The following is a 21,425-nucleotide window of genomic DNA, read 5'->3' as shown; positions in this document are numbered from 1 at the left end:
ATGACAAAATATGCCATGAAACAGATTTAAAAATCCTTCACAGTGAAGAACTACTGTAATTAGGAAAAAAAAAATCTCTGCTTTTAATTACCAGTTCACTGATTTTTCAAAGTTATAATAAATCAAAACATGATTAAAAAGTAAAGTTTCCATAATGATACACAATTTACTTTTAGTTTTCCAAATATGACCTAATCTTTACCATGAAAATTAATTTTCAGACAGGTTATATGTTTAAAAAAAAAGTCATACAAAGCCTCCACTAAACTAAATAAATATATAAAGGTAAAAATATCAAACATGGATTTAACATTAATTTCTTTCTCTGAGGTAATGTTAAAGTTCGAATACAAAAGCACCCCAGATATGTCACATTTAACTATGATATCTAATCTTTGAGACACTCTTCTAGCATACAACACTATATGAACTGCACACATACATACATATAACTTCCTTTTTTACATTACACTACATATATCTTTCAATAAAGATTCAGGTAGACCTAATCTATTCTTTCTAAAGGCTGCAACTAAAAATGTAGTTTCTCCAACCCTCAGTTTATGCACAATTTGGATTGTTCACAAGTTTTTGATGTGATACAGGCAAAACCAATTTTCCTGTGCACATATCACTTCATGTTTGCAAACTTATCTCTTCAGGTAAGTTCTTAAAAGCAAAATTGTTAGTCAGCATTTAGATACTTTCTTAAAGGTTTTTTTTTTTAAATAAGTATTCAACTAAGTTTCTATTCAAACAAATTTTACCTAATTTACACTCAAGCTTATGAGAGCAGCCATTTATCATGCCCAAACTATGCCTACTATGGATTAGCAATCTTGTAAATTTCCTTACAACCAAATATATTTTCACTTATCACTTTAATTTCAAATTAACTAAATCACTTAAGTTGAAAATATCCTAATCAATATGCTATTTATTCCAATTACTTTATGAATTTGCTGATGAAATTCTTTGCCTATTTTTCTATTAGAATTATTATTTTCTTAGTAATTTAAAAGTGCTTTTTAAATAAGGACATCATATTGTATAACACATTCAAGATTTCTCCCAAATTATTTTTGTAAAATATGTTCATGGAGTCTTTTCTTGTAAAATAATTTTATTTTAGGTAAACAAGTCAATTGTTTCAAGTGTAACTACTCACAAACCTATTCTATTTCTGCTGGTCAGAATTCAGAATTGAAGATCTGTTTTTTAATTCTCCATTGTGTTCTACTGGTCTACATCTATACCAAGTCTACTTCTAGACTAGAATGACATACTCAAAATTAATCAATTCTTTCTTTCTCTCATTTACATAACACACTTTTTCTTTAGCTATTTTTTTTTTTAATGGTGCTGGGAATGAATCCAGGACCTGTATACCCTAGGCAAGCACTCTACCACTGAGCTATAAGCTCCATTTCTCTTTAGCTAATCCTAAAACTTTGTAAAGTTCATCTGTAAGAACAATCAGTTTAACAAGTAATACACTGCCACAATTTTATGCATATAAGCTATATATATAAAACACACATAAGTTTTATACACATACATACACAGACACACGAGTGTGTGTATATAATTTATTTATTATTTTTTTGTGTGTGTGGTGCTAAGGATTGAACCCAGGGTCTTCTTCATGGTAAGCAAGCACTCCACCATTGAGTTAAATTCCCAGCACTCTATATATTTGACAAGTCTTTCTTGCTTACTATTAATCTGGACAGAAATGATCTATACAACATAGGGAGTTATTCTCCTACTTAAGAACATACATGCCTACTTATTCAAGTCTTTCATTATGCCATTCAGTAAAAGGTAACATTAATTTAAAAGAAATGAAATAGGGTTTTACAGTTAATGGATCTACATATAATGTGCTTCTTTTTATAAAAATCCTAGTGGAAAAAACTATATAGCTAATACATGTTGTTTTATAATCTTACCATGAGTGCTGTAATAGTCTTTTCCTTACCTTGATGATTCGATCACCTGTCTGTACTCCAGCCCGCATGGCTGCTCCATCTGTATAAAAAATTAATTACATAATATATTGATTCATTTATATTCATTGATAAAAGAGGAAGTGTAGCAAAGCAGTTAAAAACACAGGCTTAAAGTCAGATGTACTTATTCAAATCCTGCCACTGCCACTCACTATTTCTGTGACTCAGACTTATTTTGTTTTTTTACTGTAAGCCTCAGTATCACCTAAAAAATGGGGACAAAAAATATCCATCTCAATGGACTGGAGATACAGCTCCGTTGGTAGAATGCCTGACTCGCATGCACAAGGCCCTGGGTTTGATCCCCAGCACTCACCCCCCCCCCCAAAAAAAAAACCCTACCTCGAATTACATCCCTCCACATAAAGGAAGTATTCAATATATGGTAATAGCAAAAGGTGATATCATTATCACTTGGGAAAAAGAATTGATAGTTTTGAGCCCATTACCATCTCTTTATCCTTAGCAAAATATCACTAGTGTTATTAAGAAATGAATTCTACAAACTTCTGAAAGTGATGACACATAAAGTGTCATGATCAAGGAGTAACATGATTTCTAAAACTAAGAACTGTTTTATTTCTATGAAGTATAAAGAAATTCAACTACGGTTAATTTGTTCCTTAACACTATAGATAAATCTAGTACAATAGTCCTCATGACCTGCAATCCCTGCAATTATTCTATTCTGGGCAACAGACACTATTTAAACTTTTCTATTCTTACTGTTTGCTTCCAAATAATAGAACTGTTTTTAAAAATGCCTTGCCTTCTTTCACAGACTGTACGAAGACTGGATTGTCTCCACTGACTGTCAGCCCAAATCCATTGTCATCTTTCTGGATGATTACACAACGCTGAACAAGACCTATACAAGATCCACAGAGTAAAGAGAGAGAGAGAGAAAATAGGGAGAAAAAGGTAATGATTATATTTTAGTAATGAACTGTTTTCTATCTAAAGAAATGTACATAGCTCATGAAATTCACATATTATAAAAACACCAACCCATAAGTAAAACAATAATATCACAAGAGTCACAAATATTGTCTTCTCATTAGAGAAGTAAAGTAGAATTGTTCCAGGATTAAAAACAGTGATGATAAACTGGAAAAGAAAGTATTAGAGATGGGACAATTAAAAGGAAAGTCCACCCACATATACGCTAATTATTTGTAATATAAAGTCCTACACCACTGTACTCTAATTGGTGTTTCACCTAAGAAAATTGAAGACTACAGGACATGAGGCCAGGAGTGTCTAATTCCAGAGAAATTCAATCTTAACCTCAATAAAATATACTCAGGAAAATAGAAACAAAGAAAGGGGGTGCTTACAGAATACCTGAAGAAGGAAAGAGTTCAAGGGAAGAAAAACTCTGGCTCATAGAAAAAATAAAAAGAAAGCCGGGCACTGTAGCACACACCAGTGATCCCAAATATTTGGGAAGATAAGGCCGGAGGATCACAAGTGCAAGGCCAGCTCCAGCAACTTAGCAAGACCCTGTCTCAAATTAAAATATTTAAAAAGCGGTAGGGATATAATAACTCAGTAGCAAAGTGTCCCTGGGTTCAATATCCCATACTGAGAAAAACAAATAAATAAAAGAGGAGAAAAAAAGCAGAAAAGAGGGCTGAGGATACAGCCTAGTAAAACAGCACTTTCCTAGCATGCACAAGGCCTTGGGTTTCAATCTTCAGCACCACACACACACACACACACACACACAAAAAAAAAAAAAAAAAAAAAAACAGAAAAGAAAACGAACCTATGGGCGCAACATATCCTTTCATGTTTTTCATATACTCACCTGATTCCTACAGGACAATTGGTTCCCTTCTACTTAAAACTGTCCAGGCAAGGTGAGAGAAAAAAGGGCCCAAAGAAAGAGGAACATTTCAGACTAGAACCCTGATTACTTGTTTTTATAAAGCATCAAATCTGAAGTTCCTAAACTCTGCACTGGACAGACTGTATATTTTCAGTTTTACAGGAAAAATACACACACACACAACATATAAAATAACAAATAAAAAGATGATTAGAAAAACAAACATTTCTTTTAAATAAAGATTTTTATACCAAGAACCACAATCTTTTAAATAAATCTGATGTACAAAGGATAGGTTTAATATATTAATAATATATTCTTACCATAGTATATGCTTGCTGATAATGATGCACTATGAGTATGTGAGCCTATGAAATACAAAAAACTAGTAATAACAGGATCCCCATATAGAAAACATGAACCTCAAACTCATATCCCACACAAAGACTAATTTAAAACAGATCATGAGGGCTGGGTATGTAGCTCAGTTGGCAGAGCCCTTACCTAGCATGCGCAAGTCCCTGGATTTGATCCCCGGCATCATGAAAAAAAAAACAGACCATGAACCTAAACATAAAAGCTAAAACTTTCCAGAAGAAAACATAGAATCTTCAAGATCCAAGGATAGGCACAGATCTCTTAGTAGAAAAAGGGAAACAATTGTAAAAGAAAAATCTGGTAAACTGGTCTCAAAACTGAAAAACATTTGCTCTCTAAAAGCACACTGATACAAAAATGAAAAGCCAAGTCACAGACTGAGAGAAAAATATTCACAATATAGTACAAATATCTGACAAAGAGCCTGTATCCAGATTATATCTTAAAAAGCAACTCTACAGTTCAACAATGGAAGACAAATTTTAAAAGGAGCAAAATATTTAAATAAGCATATCACAAAGAAAGATATACCAACAGCCAAAAAGCACAATGCAAAAGTGCTTTAACATCTGCCATCATCAGGAAAATGCAAATTAAAACCACAACGAAATTATTTTCTACCAACCAGAATGGCTAAAAATAAAAAAACTGATGATAACAAATGTTAGTAAGGATATGGAGCCGCTGGAACTCTCATAACATTGTTGGTGGGATTGTACAAACCCTTGGGAAAACAGTTTGAAATTTTGCATAAAGTTAAACATAATTTACATATGAACCAGCAAGCAATTTCATTCCCAAGTAATGAAAATTCATATCCACAAAAAGACTCAAATGTCCACCAACAGATAAATGGATAAACATATTGTGGGTCTAACCATACTAAAAAATTACCTAGCAAGGAAAAAAAAACAAACTACTCACATATACAACAAACATGGATGAATCACAAAAACATTATATACTAATCAAAACAAGCCAAATACAAAAGAGGGTACACATTATATGATTCAATTGCAAAGAGGAAAACCTAAAGTACAGAAACAAAAAAGCAGAATAGTGATTGCCGAGGAGAGGAGTGAGAATGACTACAAAGAGAAACAAAGGAACTTTCTGGGGTGATGGAAATGTTCTATATCTTAATTAAGGTATGGCATGAGTATATTCATTTGTCAAAACTCTTCAAACCTCACACTTAAAATTAGTCATTCTTATTTCAATAAAACTGGTTTTCAACATTAAACAACTTGTTAGCCATCACTCTAGAGATTACTAAGTACTAAGCAGTATTTGTTTTCACAAATTCACCACTCCCACAAAACAGTAAATTCTAATGAGGGTGAGGAGAAATAGACTATAAGAATTCAAACTCTTTCATCTGTTCAATGGCCTCCTTCAATCAGAAAAACCACAAATCAGAAGGGTATAAACTATATAAAGTTAATATAACATATATAAAGTACTAAGCTCAATGCCTCACAAACAGAAAGGGTTCAGAAATGTTAGCTCTTATATTGTTATGATTAGGGACATTGCCCTTGGAGTTTGCTGCTCGGAAATATATTAACCATCTAGCTGAGTGCAGTGGGTACGCCTATAATCCCAAAGGCTCAGGAGGCTGAGACAGGAAGGTCACAAGTTCAAGGCCAGCCACAGCAACCTAGTAAGGCCCTAAGCAACTAAGGGAGACCCTAACTCAAAATAAAAAGGGCTGGGGATTTAGCTCAGTGAGAAAGCTACCAGTTCAAAAAACAAAAATGTATTACCCATCTATCCATGTCATCATTAAAAACCAAATACGAATACTTTTATATTAATATATTCTAATCATTAATGCAAATGATTCTCAGGACAATCAATCCTCATTCACGTTTTGGATGGGGAAGAAAGAGAGAAGGGAAATTTTCAAGAGCAAGGCTTCTTTTATAGTCAGCTCTAGAAGATGAAGGACACCAAAAAGTCAAGAAACAAATGGTATCCTCTTAAAAGCTTCTCCTAGGGCTGAAGATGTAGCTCAGTAGCAAGGCATTTATCTAGCATGCACGGGGCCCTGGGTTCAATCCCTAGTACTGCCAGGAAAAAAACAAAACCAAAAAACTTTACCTAAATATCCTCATGTAAACTCCCCCTGCACCTCTATTTACTCCTATCACATCACGTCACCATCAATGAACATTGATGGTATTTGGTTTCATTCTCTCATTATTATATGCTTCAAAAGTGCAGAGTGCTATATCTTGTTCACTATTTTAGTTCAGAAATTGGCATGTATTCTGGCACAGAAGAAATTTTTAAAAAATTGCTAATGAAATTCAGAAAAGTAGAGGAGTCTAGAGATGAGTGGAAGCCCAGAGAGGGAAGTGATTAAAAAGAAAAAAAATCATAATTACTTTTACAAATATGTCTAGGGTCCTAAGAGGCTGCTACGGGTTAATATATTAGGATTACTGCATACATTATTTACAGAATATTGTAAATTTGCTTTTTCCAATTCATAATAGTTCCAGCCTGATAAACTTCTCTCTTAATTCTATGTCAAGGAGATAATGAGGTACAAGGGATAAAGAGTAAAAGGAAAAAAAGCTAAGCACACATCTATTCATCTTTCTCTTCTCTCCATCCCCAAAATATGATTCACTTTTGTTCTTCTAAGTCTACTTGCTAATCTGAGACTCTAGTGTACTTCAACACATAAGAATTAATAGACCTCCACAAAAAGAATGCACTTTACATTTTAAACATGTAATCAGTTCAGAATCTATGAATTCAAATTAATTATTATAATAATTATTATTATTACTAATAATTATTATAATAATACCCTATTGCCCTGTTAATCTGTGCCATCTGCATAAATTTAGATTTATGGTCATAATAAAGGGAAAACTAAGTCATAATTCAGAAATCCAATCTCAAATGCTCACTTCTATGATGTTACCTCCCACTCACAATCAAATGAAAATTTTTTTCTTTGTTCTAGAAATACATGATCTACTTGTAGAACAGAAGCTATTCTGACCCACTTCAGGGGAAATCCACCTTCTGTAAAAGTGAAATCATCAACACTGACTAAATTATTACATCATAGCAAAGTCCTTGACCAAAAAACCTACTTTTGTTTTAGCAAATTTGTTTGAGTATTCATCTGCTAGTTAGTTAACACTGCAGTCTACAGGTGCTGTAAAGATAAAAACAAACAAAAAACTACTAGAAGTCTTTGCTCTCAAAGAACTTAAATTTTTAGATTTGAAATAAACAATGAATATCTAACTAAGAATCGGATTATGGTACAGACAAGAGGCCCTATATGTTATAAAAAGAAGAGTAAAAGAAAAGTGGAATCTAACACCAAAACAGACATTTTGAATTTCATGAATTAAAAAATCCCCAAACTAACATTTATCAATTTTACTTTTTCTGGTTGAAGGCCATGGTTTTGTTTTGTTGCTAAATCCCTCACTATAATAAAGTTTATCAATCTAACTATCATACAAATATGTATATCTCTGAATGAGTTTTACAAAATCACACAAACACTTGGATGTAAGCTGTATCCCAGCACTTTATATATAGAGACAGAGTGTGTTTAAGAAGAAGACAGTAAAAAGGCTTCAACTTCCTTGAAACTCTTATCAGAGTAATATTTTTTCACCCTCATGGTTCTTAGTGTCACATGAAGATTGTTCACAGATATCTATTTTTTAAGTATATATGTGGTATTGGTGAGTAAGTGTATCTCTAAATGCATTTATCAAAAGGTATTGCAAAGCTTTCTTTTGTACTAGCCTATGAATGTGTAGAAAGCAAGTATAGACTCCTATTATTTGTTTTCCTATTCCTTAGCACAGTGCCTGGCATATAATAGGTGTTCAATAAAGCATTACTAAATAAATCTGAATTTATTTTACATAAAAGAGATTTGAAATAAATCATACCCAATTATTTTTAAATAAGAAAATCGGAGTCCTAAAGACCATGCAAAGTAAATAAATAATTCTGTAAGGACACTAATTAATCTCTGGTCTGGCAAAATTCCAACAAAAACAATTTGATCCCCAATCTACCCCAAACTAACCCCTCTACTTAATTTTTTTTAATTTCCTGTCTTGATATTTCCCCCTGGACGCCAATAAACTGATATCATGCTTATTCTCAGCTAAATAAAAATATTCTGCCAAATTTACATAAATTATTCCTTCCTAAATTTTATTCCCCTTTCATAACAAAGGACTTTTTTGTTATAAATAACGTGGCATATGAAACCAACACAAAAGACTATTTGTTGCTCAATAGGCAATTTTCAACGATAATATTTTGAAGGTGAAAAAAAGGTAAATCTTTGTAATGCTTTGGAGTGAAGAAGAAAAAGTGATAAATATGTATTCTGAAAAATTTGAGGGGCTGAGTATGTAGCTCAGTCAGTAGAGTGCTTGCCTCACATGCACAAGGTCCTTGGTTCAATCCCCAGCACCGCAAAAAAAAAAAAAAAAGAGAGAGAGAGAGAGAGAGAGAGAATTGTCATATTTCACTATATTTTTTAAAAAGGTCAGAGCTATAGTGCCAGATAGTAAATTAATGAAAATGGAGTGTTAAATATGTAAGGCAACATGCTAAATCTCCTATGCTACTTTCGCCTTAGAGAGCACACATTTTTAGTTTTTCTTCGCCTTTTCTTTTATTACATGACCAAACTTCTTTAAGTCTCACTTCTTAAGAATTAGCTTCGGGGAAAGGTGTGAAGAAAAACCATGTGCAACCTAATAAAAACAGCTCATTTTTAAACTGCTGCCAGACATACATGTTTTATGAGTAAGTCCTCAGATAATCCTTTGATTAAGAAGCCTCTGCATTCTAAATGCACAATGCTGCCAGAAAGAGGAGCCTCAAGTTCCAAGTATACTGATTTCATTCTTTTAGACCACTATCAGAAACAAGTTGCTTTTCTTTTATTTTTTTTGGGGGGGGGAGGGCTACTGGGAAATGAACCTCGGTGCACTCTACCGCTGAGCTACATCCGCAGCCCTTTTTATACCTGAGACAAGAGTCTCACTAAAGTGTGAGGCTAGTCTTTTTTTTTTTTTATTGTTGGTCATTCAAAACATTACATAGTTCTTAATACATCATATTTCACAGTTTGATTCAAGTGGGTTATGAACTCCCAATTTTACCCCGTATACAGATTGCTGTATCACATCAGTTACCCTTCCATTGATTGACATATTGCCTTTCTAGTGTCTGATGTATTCTGCTGTCTGTCCTATTCTCTACTATCCCCCCTCCCCTCCCCTCCCCTCCTCTCCCCTTTTCTCTCTCTACCCCTTCTACTGTAAATCATTTCTTCCATTTGTATTATCTTGTCTTACCCCTCCTTTCCTCTTATATGTCATTTTGTATAACCCTGAGGATCGCCTTCCATTACCATGCGATTTCCCTTCTCACTTCCTTTCCCTCCCACCTCTCAACCCTGTTAATGTAAATCTTCGTCTCAAGCTCTTCGTCCCTACCCTGTCCTTATTTCCTCCCCTTATATCAAAGGAGTCATTTGGTATTTGTTTTTTAAAGATTGACTAGCTTCACTTAGCATAATCTGCTCTAATGCCATCCATTTCCCTCCAAATTCTATGATTTTGTCATTTTTTAATGCAGAGTAATACTCCATTGTGTATAAATGCCACATTTTTTTTATCCATTCATCTATTGAAGGGCATCTAGGCTGATTCCACAATCTTGCTATCGTGAATTGTGCTGCTATGAACATCGATGTAGCAGTGTCCCTGTAGCATGCTCTTATTAGGTCTTTGGGGAATAGACCGAGAAGGGGAATAGCTGGGTCAAATGGTGGTTCCATTCCCAGCTTTCCAAGAAATATCCATACTGCTTTCCAAATTGGATGCACCAATTTGCAGTCCCACCAGCAATGAACAAGAGTGCCCTTTTCCCCGAATCCTCTCCAGCACTTATTGTTGTTTGACTTCCTAATGGCTGCCAATCTTACTGGAGTGAGATGGTATCTTAGGGTGGTTTTGATTTGCATTTCTCTGACTGCTAGCGATGGTGAGCATTTTTTCTTGTGATTCTCTGGTCTCAGCCTCTGGAGTCACTGGGATTACAGGCATGTACCACCACACCCAGTTATAAGTCTCTTTTCTAAGTTACTTGTACATCTACTTTATACTTTTTCAGAAGGGAAGAAAGAGCCAATTAAGATGGGACAAGATGTTATTCTATCACTTCTGTATACTAAAATACTTGACTTCAAATTCAGCAATCATTCACTTGAAACACACTTAAGAAAGTACCTCTCCACAGTACAATTCACAATAGCTAAATTGTGGAACCAACCTAGATGCTCTTCAATAGATAAAGAAACTGTGGTATATATATATCCACTAGAACATTACTCAACATTAAAAGAAAATAAAATCACGGCATTTTCAGGTAAATGGATGGAGTTGGAGAACATGATACTAAGTGAAGTAAGCCAATTCCAAAAACCCAAAGGCCGAATGTTTTCTCTGATATGTGGATGCTGATCCATAATGGGAGTGGTGGGGGGAACATAGGAGAAATGGAGGAACTTTATATAGGGCAAAGGGAAGGAGGGGAAGGGAGGGAGATAGGGGTAAGAAAGATGGTGAAATGAGATGGACATCATTATCCTAAGTACATGTACGAAGACACAAGTGGTATGACTCTACTTTGTGTACAACCAGAGTAATGAAAAATTGTGCTCTATATCTATATTATGAATTGAAATGCATTCTGCTGTCATGTCTAACAAATTAGAATATATAATTTTTTTTTAAAAAAAGGAAGGTAATAGACTAATGGGTTTGAAACAATAAAATTGAGAAAAAGGTACCTCTCCAAAGAGCCAGGTACCATAGAGGGTGCAAATATAAATATAGATGCAAATAACCAGACACAAAGCTGGATGTTAAATTCAGAAACAACAAAATTAGCTGAGCAGCTTTGGAAAAGCCCTATGAAAAGACAGTATTTTTTAATTGACAGATAAAATTGTATGTATTTATAGTGCATAACAAAAATTTTAGATTTAACTATTCTACAGTTTGTAAATATTTAACTAATTAGCAAATGTATTAAATCATATAATTATCATTTTCTGTAAGAACACTCCACATCCATCCTCGGCATTTTTCAAGAATATAACATATTGTCACTAATCACAAGAAACAATTGACCTGTTAAACTTATTCCTCCTATTTAACTATAATTATGTATCAGTATTTGAACTGAGCCTTAAAGGATGGATGGGATTCTAAATTACAGGGCATAAACCAATCATTCAAGACAACAGTATATGAACTGAGCAAAGGTATAATATCAAGATATAGTTGGAGAACGCAAAATTTGGAAGAGCGTCTGGTACCTTTAGGTGAATACTAGTAGATTAAGTAATAATAATTTAGAAACAAATTATTACATATCTTAATACATATTTGTACTTTATTAACAAGTAAATGACCAAATACTTATTTTAATAATATTAATCTCATGAGTCAAGGCAGAATATAGAAGAATAAAGACAAGGAAGTGAATAAATGTGAAACTGAAGTTAAACAAAGTTATGAACCTATTAAAGTCTCATGGCATGCAAAACTAAATGAGGCAGTGGGGATGGAATCAGAATGAGAGATAAAAAACACTGAGATGGTATAAAACAAGGTGGCCTGGCAAATAGTTGAAAAACAGGAAAAAACAGTTGAAAAACAATTAGAAGTAAAAGATGACTATAAGGAAATAAGAGGAAGTAAATGGAAGAACTATAGTGTCATTGAAAGAATTAGGTAAATCAAGAGGAAGATTGATCTCTGGTCATTCTGAATTTGAGGGTGACTTAGAGTGAAATTAAACAATTAAAACATGACTGGCAGCTAGAAGAGAGATTAGGAACAGAAACAGTATCAGACAAGGGGTAAAAAGCAATCAATACACAAAGACAAGACAATTACAAAGATTTTTTTTAAAAAAAAGCCAAATTGATGAAATATAGAAAACAAGGAAAAGTAACTGCATTGCCAAATGGCTCAGAAGGAAGGTAAGAACCAAGAAAAAGCTAATGGATTTTTCAAGCAGGATGTCTTGGTTCATAGTTCAGATAGCATGAGTTCAGAAGCCAGTTTATAAGAGTTTAAGAAATGAAAGAATTATAAGGACACCGAAGGTTCATGTAGAACACTCTTCAAAAGGCTGAAGGGGGCTGGGGCTGAGGCTCAGCGGTAAAGTGCTTGCCTGGCACATGTGAGGTGCTGGGTTCAATCCTCAGCACCACATAAAAATAAACAAATAAATAAAGATATCATTCCAATTATAACTAAAAATATATATATATATATATATATATATATATATATATATATATATATATTTTAAAAGGCTGAAGAAGGACAGGGGTTGTGACTTAGTGGCAGAGTGCTTGCCTTGCATATGCGAGGCCTTGGGTTCTATCCTCAACGCCAAATACATATTTATTTAAAGGTATTGTGTCCATCTACAATTAAAAAATATATTTAAAAAAACACTAAAAAAAAGGAACAACTTGATGGGAGCAAAAATCAAACAAGAACTTTTCTTTTGAAAGATGTGAGAAGTCTGATTAAGAAAAATATATGCATTTTTTAAAAATACATAAACTATGAAGTACCCAAACCAAGATATTTAAAGGTCAGGTTGATAATCCTAATCCAAAAACCTGAAATACAAAATGTTTCTAAATCTTAAACCTCTTGAACATGAAACTGGAAGTGGGAAGCTGCACACTTGACCTCATATGATAAGTCTCAGTCAAAACAATCAAAATTATTTAAAATATTATATAAAATTATCTTCAGGCTATGTATATAGGCATATATGAAACATAAGGGAATTTCATGTTTAGACTTGGGTCCCAAGCCTAAGATAATGAGTTATGTATATCCTCATATTCCAAAATCCAAAAAATTTAGAAATCTGAAACACTTCTGGTCTCTAGTATTTCAGATAAGGGATTACTCAGACTGTACTGTTTATTCCTCAAAAGTCTGAAGTAGGCTTGAAATAAGACCATACACTAAAGCAGAAAGTCCCCAGTAGCTATGACTCTTCTCAGACATATTGTCACATTTCCAGTCTTTCCATGACACCTTTGAGTATCTTTTCTACCCACACTAACTTCATACAGTCTATATAAGTCTATCTATACAGTTGATAAAACATTTGTAATGTGAAAGAGTTACATTAGCACACTAACTCACTAACTCTAATCAATTCGTCGCTCTAAGGAATGCTTTTTGAGGACCAGTGGCTTAGTTCCTTCCAAAAAAGGTATTTCAAGAGTTCTTACAGAGCCACACCTCACTTCCCAACTACCACTTAAAATGCTTCTATCATTACCAAGCTAACAGCGTGTCTGAACTAGTGTAATATTCCTATCACTGGTAAGGAAAATATTAGTATAATATTTCTTGTCATAGATTCCTAAATTTTTGCCCTCATCCAAAGCAAACAACAAGTAACTACATACAAACCACATATCTAGGAAAATGGTGAGGAAGATGAAACATACTACAAAGGCTACTATGAAAGACTGGAACTATCAGGACAGTGTTGATGTTTCCAAGGAAAGAATAAACCATAGGAAGCTATTTACATATAACAGAAAGAGAGAGTACAGGAATTGGGAAGTTATATTTCTTATTCATTAGAAGCCATACTTTGGAGGAAAAGAAAGCACATAAAATTTACATGCCACAAGGCCTTCTAAACATTGTCTATCAAACTACACAGAAAAAGTCAAGTAAAAAACTATGGCTTATATATCTAATGTAGAATCATTAACTAATTTAGAACCAAACACTGAGCCTTCATAATATTAAACAGTATCAGATATTATGGACTCAATTGTAGAAAGATTTTTTAAAAGAGGAAGGGGCAGTTGCATATGTTTTCCTCTCATATACTTCAAACTAGGAAACACCTACATCTAGGTAAACTTTCATTTGATCAACTCTATTACAAAAGATTTGGGTTTTGGGTTTTTATTTTCTTGAGGCTGAATTTGAAATTTTCCTAAAAAGAAGTATGTTATTTTTTCAGAGAATACTTTAAAAGTCTTACTTCAGGTAATGCCTCTCCTACTTACTTTTCTCAAGAAACTTATTAGGTGCCAAAATAAGTGAAGTAAGCAGGTAAAACTGCAAAGGAAAAGGAAATTTCTACAAAAATGTTTTTTTTTATCTTTGAAAGATAGGATATGGTTTGAAAATATTAATGTTTTCATCATCTATTACAAAAGCTGACCATTAAGGTTAAGCTTGTTCTTTGTGAAGATTATTTTCAAGTTATCATTGAAATTTTCACATTCAGAATAAGCTTCAGGGAAATTTCGGAAAGGCACAAATTCTTCAAGGACGAAAATAAAATACTTCTATATTTTTGCTATTATGGATACATTCCATAAGAATGATTCTTCCAGGTAATGAAGCAATTAAAAATAAACAAACATTCCACAGATCTGCTAATATAGTAATACACTTAGAGGAAAATATTTAACATTAACTGCTTAAACTCTACATAATCCAAATAGCAAACAAGACATAGGAAGAAGATGCCAAGAATTCAAAGCCAGTCCACATTATTTGGAGGAACCAGACCCAAACATATTAGAGACAATCACTTTCCTAATATATACAGGATGAAAGGCAAGATGGGTAATGTGGCCTATTCTTAATCTTCAATGTTAGTTTCTAGCAATCTTAGGCTTCCACATCACAGCCACATTAGAACCCCAGGCTCCCTTTCCCTGCAGTAGATCATGCCATGCAGAGCAAACATGGATGCAGTTACAAAAAACAAAATGAAACAGCATGAAGCAAGCTCCAAAGGTGCAAGGCTGAATTAGCTACATTAGCTTACCATATATCTCGGATCTACTCTCCTCTGAACTAGACTTTGTCTTCTTGGAGGAACTATCTGCACAAGAGCGGGAGAAAAGGAGAGATATAGAAAATATGGAGACCAATGTAAGGGGAAAAATTCATGGGGAAAAAAGAATGAATCATGATCAAGTTAAACCGTGCAAACAAAGTATGAACATCACAGATGATAGCACTTAGAACAGTCATGAATAGCACAGGTAATGACAATTTAAAGATTTATCAAAGAAATGACAGTGCAATAAAACTACAGTCAAACAAAACAACACATGAATAGTCCACAAAATACATCATCTGTAACTGGGAGAGATGCCAAAAGCACTAAAAGCTACAATAATCTCATTATAAAGTAACATACTTCTTTGTTAAATCTATCTTTGGAGATGAGGATATCACAGAGGAATACAGAACAAATTTAACAATACTATAACATTTTAATGAATATAGGGCAGAAACTTATGACTTATTAGCAAGACAATTGTAACTATTCATATCAGTGAAAGGTTCTGAATCCCATGACTTCAAAATTAGGTGTCAGAGAATTCTCTCTTTACGGAGATCCATAGCTGACATTCCTACTTCCCAAAACTCCTAAATCAATGACTGAATTTACCTTTTACCTACTATCCAATATGAAGGCAAATTATTAGCTATCCACTTCGTAGTTTTCCTAGATAATGTTTACAATATGTTTTCAAAATAAAAGAGGCACATATATAAAAGTATGAAACATTTTAATCATATACAAAACATATCACTGTTAAATATTTAAAATTACATTTCTAAGTAAAGATATCTTAAGACACTATTTATCTGAGATTATAGCATTTACTTGCTTTATCTTTTGTAAAACTAAATAAAACACTATGTGATCAAAGAACATGTATCAATTTCAAATGACAAAAGCAAAACTATTAAGCAATTTTTATAAATTAAATACTGAGTTCACAAGGAGGAAGCAAAAAGCAAAGCCTATATTTTATAAAAGGAATTCAATCTATATGAACAGCATTAAGAATACAAAGTATGCTAACATGAAAATTCTAGGAAAGATTAACACTATAGAGGCTGAAAGACAGCTCCCTGAGGTAATAATAATTTCTGACTAAAGAAAAGGGATATCTGTTCATTTGTTTACCCTAAAAAGATAATCATTAAATTTATAAAATTGCATTTTCTCTAATACTCAAATTCCCTATGATCATATATGAATTTTTAAATTACTCCAAAAGTTTGTAGTTGTTATATCCTTGATTTTATGACATACTACCATTCATACCATAATTCGTGTGTGTGTGTGTGTGTGTGTGTATGTGTGTGTTCTGGGTTTTTTGTTGTTTTTTTTTTTTTTTTTTTGTGGTTTTGTTTTTGTGGTGGTGGTGGTATTAGGGATCAAACCCAGGGCCTTAGGCATGCTAGGCAAGCACTCTATACCTGAGTTACATCCCTACACCCCATGATTCATCTCAACTAAAGTCCTTGGTATGACTCAAATCTTCAATTATGATATACTCATTTCTTTTCATCATTTTTAAAAATATACTCTATAATAATGTTTCCATAGTGGAATCTATAGTGTTAAAAGTCAAAAATGCAGGCATTCCTATTGAATGCAAAGATTTGATATTATATAACAGGAGTATGCAGAGAGTACAGAAGATCAAACAAATACTCCTGAGGGGTTCAGGTAACTTCAACAGTATTATTCTCATATTCACTATTCTCAATATTCCCAACTAGTGTTTTTACCTGTGGGGTCAAAGTCATGTGATGCACTGCGTTCAACTTTCTGCTTCTTATCTGTTGGTGACTCTCGGTTCAAAATACTTCCATGCCTAAATTAAATCAAAGCAACCAAATATTTACAAGAAGTAAAGCATTAGAATAAAAACTTAAAAAAATCCCAAAAGCATATTTTACAAAGGAAACTCTGAAAACTAGTTTACCTTATACAGCTTCATAAGCCTCTCTAGTTTATATTTTTCAAAAGGTTTTAAAATCCAATCTATACTATGTTTAATACATAGTCTATTTACTTGTTATAAAAGTGCTTTCAAATAATAAAAATAGTATTCATTACTGACGTCTTATTTTATTCCTAGAAATAATTGCTTACAGTTTTTTGTGGTTTTCACAGGTTAATCACTATCATTTCCATTTAATGGATAAGAAAATGGAGCCTAAATGGAATAAACGCATTCCTTAACCCAATATATACATCTAAGGCCTAATCAATTATGCTGATCAGATAATGGCTAGACAACAAATAAGACCCTAAATATGACACATATACTACTATGGCACATATATATACATATATACGTGTGTGTATATATACATGACATATATACTATTAATTAATTGCACTGTTATCCTGGAAAATTCAGTCAGTAAAAATGATAAACATACTGTAATAATTGGGAATAACATATTACATTTGAAATAATATTTATTATAATAATTAAGATAAGAAGAGAGCTATCTCTTCCCCAGGAAATTAATAAATATATAGATATAGACACAAATCTGAACATTTTGGATGTTTTTATTTATTGTCTTAAATTAATTAAGACTAAACTAGTACAAAAAGTTCATTAAAGGTAGCTAGCAATCCATTTTCACCTTACAAGCAACTCACAATTCAAAACAGTCACAAGCAGATTTTAAAATTAAATCTCTTCATAGGGAGTGACCTTAAATATCAATTTGAACAAACTTTTTAAATGCTTGTATTAAAAACACTGAAAATATTATCAAAACAATGCTGTTCCAGAAAAAATACACAACACCTGTTACATTTTAAATTTGTGAAGCATTATGAAATTCTTTATTACTTAAATACACATTCTCAAAACCCATAAAAATCCCTGTAATTCCAAAGGAATGCTTTCAATTAAAATTTAACCTAAATTTTAGAATGAAGGGCAAATGAACAACTTACCTTATAGGTTTTTTGAGGGGAAACCTATAAGAGAGGGAAAAAAAATAAAGGATGTCTGTAATTATTTCACTGGTAGGATTCTGTTATTAAATTTATTAATTATACTAAACCAGAATAAAGATTTTAAATCTTATGTTAGCTTTCCTAAAGAAAGATTCAACAAATAGGTAGAATAAGAGGTGTGATTTTTAAAAATATCTTTAATTTTTTAAACCTTTTTTCCTAAATATTTATATTTTGGTTTTAGGTGGACACAATATCTTTCTTTTACATTTATATGGTGCTGAGATTCCAATCCAGTGCCTGGTGCATGCTAGGCGAGCACTGTACCGCTGAGCCACAACTTCAGCCCCTAATCTGTTTAATCTTAAAGTATAAGTGCATTAACCACCAGTTGTCCCTGAGAATAACTTTAAAAAAAAAAAATCCAAGGAAACCCTCCCACTTCCCAAAATATCTGGATGCTGATTATTGCACTATGGATCTGTATTTACCCTTTGATTAAGATCAAATCATAGAATTTGGGCATGGTGGTACACACCTATAATCCAGCTATTTGGGAGGCTAAGGCAGGAAGGTTTTAAGTTCAGGGATGTCTGGCAATTCAGAGACCCTGAATCAAAATAAAATTTTTAAAAAGCTGGGATGTAGCTCAGTAGTAGAGAGCTTGCCTAGCATGTGCAAGGCCCTGGGTTCAATCACTGGTATAAACAACAACAACAACAAAAAAAAACATGATCCTCAGTTATTTATGTTTAGCTTTACTTAGAGAATTCTTTTTTTGTAAAATTATCCAGGGAGTACTGTTAGCTATTAACAATACATTCTAGTCAGGCATGGTAGCACATGTCTATAATCCCAGCTACTCAGAAGGCTAAGACAGGAAAATCACAAGTTCAAGGCCAGCCTGGGCAACTTTGAAAGACCTGACTCCAAATAAAATAAGAAGGGCTAAGAATGTAGCTTGGTGGTAGAGTGTTTGCCTAGCATATGTAAGGCCCTAGGTTTGATTCCTAGTACTGCATGCATGCATGTATACATACATATATACATAATTTTTTTAAGTTTCAAAAGTAGAATGCAAAGGATACTTTTTTGTTTTCTTTTATTTGTTTTTCTGAACATTCTGTAAACTGCAAGAACCAAAGCATTTCCTCCTGGTTGTCTTCCTTTTAAAGAAATATTAAGAGACTTCTTGATAAGCATTTGATGCTACACATAAACACTAAGTCAAATATCTTCCCATTATTTCAACCTATGATATTTTTTATAAAGATTATTTAGGTAGTAAGAACAGTGAGTGCTTTACTAAGAACATCAGTAAAAGTAGAGTTTTTTTAAAGGCTTTTAATAAAAGATAGTAACAAACATAAAGCAATGATACTTGGATGACTATATTTTTATTTGGATGGAGGTAGTTTTGTTTTGTTTTGTTTAAAAAAAAAAAAAAAACCTTGAAAGACAAATTTAGTTACAATTCCCTTTAACTACTATTTAAGTCAAAAGTGTCCACAGTGGGCTGGGGATATAGCTCAGTTGGTAGAGTGCCTGCCTCGCATGCACAAAGCCCTGGGTTCAATCTCCAGCACCAATCCCCCCTACAAACACAAACACACACACACACACACACACACACACACACACACACACACACTGTCCACAGAAAAAGACAACAAATCTAAAAATTTCCCTAATAAGTGATGGCATGCGAACACACAACGAATTTAGCAGTAACAAGGAAAGGGGTTTCTGGGACAAGAAAGAGGATGCCACTCTAGGGACTATACCAATTATAAAAGACAACCAAATCTTCAGAAGCAGGAGTTCCTATGTAGTCCAAATATGCTTGCTGGGACAATGTGGGAAGGAATGGAAACATGTTTTTTAATTTATAGATATGTATACAAATTGGCAGAAAAAGATTTCCAACTGATCTGCAAAGGATAACACACTTGCAGTTATCAACCTTAGCTAACCACTCTGCCTCACAGCATTATAAAAACTCCTTCCCTAGAACAATGCTACTTGCGTCAGAATCTACAACATCTAGGGGGATTGGCAAAGAATCCTGGAAGTTCCCAGATTACTGACAGTAACCCAGTTTCCTGAAATATTTTCCCTTACAGGAGAATAGAAAAGGAGTGTAAAGAGACAACAAAACAAAAAGATAAAACACAAAAACCATCACAATACAACTCACTTATCATAATGGACTTACTACATCCATAAAAGACAGATAAGAAAGAATTTTTCAAATAAAAAATTTTTAAATCAATATTTTTCTGAATTTCACTTCAAGGTATATGGAAAACCAAATATGCACATACAATATGCAAATATATACACACATATACAAACATATGCATATACACCATAAATAACACTGTCAACAGCCTATTTTATTATCTTTCTATTTGTGATAAGAAAATTGAGACAATCCTATAGTTTTGTAAAATTTTTACCAGCTTCTGAATACTAAGACAGAGATATAATCAGAGAGCCAGAAGTAGGAAGCCATAATCCCCAAGAAAAGCCTGGGGCCACAGTTGTAGATTTGATTCATCAACCTATTGATGGTCACAGCAATCTGCAATAGCAAGTCACAGAAAATTGCCAAGGTGCAAATCCTTGGGGAGGGGGGACATAACATGACTAACAGATGCAGGATTGAGAATGGAGATGAAAGCCAATGACAGAGTTTAAGATGATCAATCAGAAAAGCAGCCAAGGAAGAGAAGATAATAAATACTAACAAATGCCACAGAGAGGCAGATCAGAAAGCTAAAAAGTGGCCCTGTTCAACATTAGCCTTATATGATACAAATTTTGGAGAACAAAATCCTATATTCTCAAGTCTCTGTCCACCACATAGTATAATCATAAAATCTCCTTTGTTTATATGTTTGCATGGGACAGCTGTATTTGAATGGTAACATAACATTAGAGGTGTCTAGTGAAACTGTGTCTGGCTTTCAAATAGATATTCAGTAGATTAGACAAAGGGGAATACAGAGAAGGAAGGGGAAAGGAAAAGGAAAGAAAGAGGAATGAATTGGAAATAATTTTCCTATGTTCATGTATGAACACACAATAGTCAATCCCTCCATAGTGTACAACCATAAGAATGGGGTCCTAAATAGAATGAGATATATTCCATGCTTGTATAATTATATCAAAATAAATTCTACTGTATGTATAACTAAAAGGAACCAATAAAATTTAAAAAAGGAAAATATTAGGTTAGGTACATAAGCAAATAATGAACATCTCATATATGTGTTATGCATTTTTCTATATATCAAAGTCAAAATACCAGTATTAAGAAC

General features: G+C 33.2%; 1 protein-coding gene across 6 annotated transcripts in view; it reads right to left on the bottom strand.

Moving 5' to 3' along the window:
* Arhgef12 (Rho guanine nucleotide exchange factor 12) overlaps positions 1-21,425 on the bottom strand; it is a 151,153-nt gene that overhangs the window by 63,763 nt on the left and 65,965 nt on the right. For 3 of the 6 annotated variants that reach the window (XM_077796958.1, XM_077796959.1, XM_077796963.1), the window contains exons 2-6: positions 18,100-18,123; positions 16,908-16,993; positions 15,139-15,195; positions 2,782-2,880; positions 1,982-2,031 (exon numbers count right to left, since the gene is read on the bottom strand). In XM_077796958.1, the coding sequence (XP_077653084.1) occupies positions 1,982-2,031; positions 2,782-2,880; positions 15,139-15,195; positions 16,908-16,993; positions 18,100-18,123 (316 nt within the window). The remainder of the gene's footprint in view (positions 1-1,981; positions 2,032-2,781; positions 2,881-15,138; positions 15,196-16,907; positions 16,994-18,099; positions 18,124-21,425) is intronic. The other 3 variants (XM_077796961.1, XM_077796962.1, XM_077796960.1) reach the window with 2 other exon arrangements.

The sequence above is a fragment of the Urocitellus parryii genome, chromosome 4 (assembly GCF_045843805.1).
Source record: "Urocitellus parryii isolate mUroPar1 chromosome 4, mUroPar1.hap1, whole genome shotgun sequence".
Lineage (NCBI taxonomy): Eukaryota > Metazoa > Chordata > Mammalia > Rodentia > Sciuridae > Urocitellus > Urocitellus parryii.
Note: the sequence above shows the minus strand (reverse complement) of the source record. Positions and strands in the feature narration are given on the sequence as shown.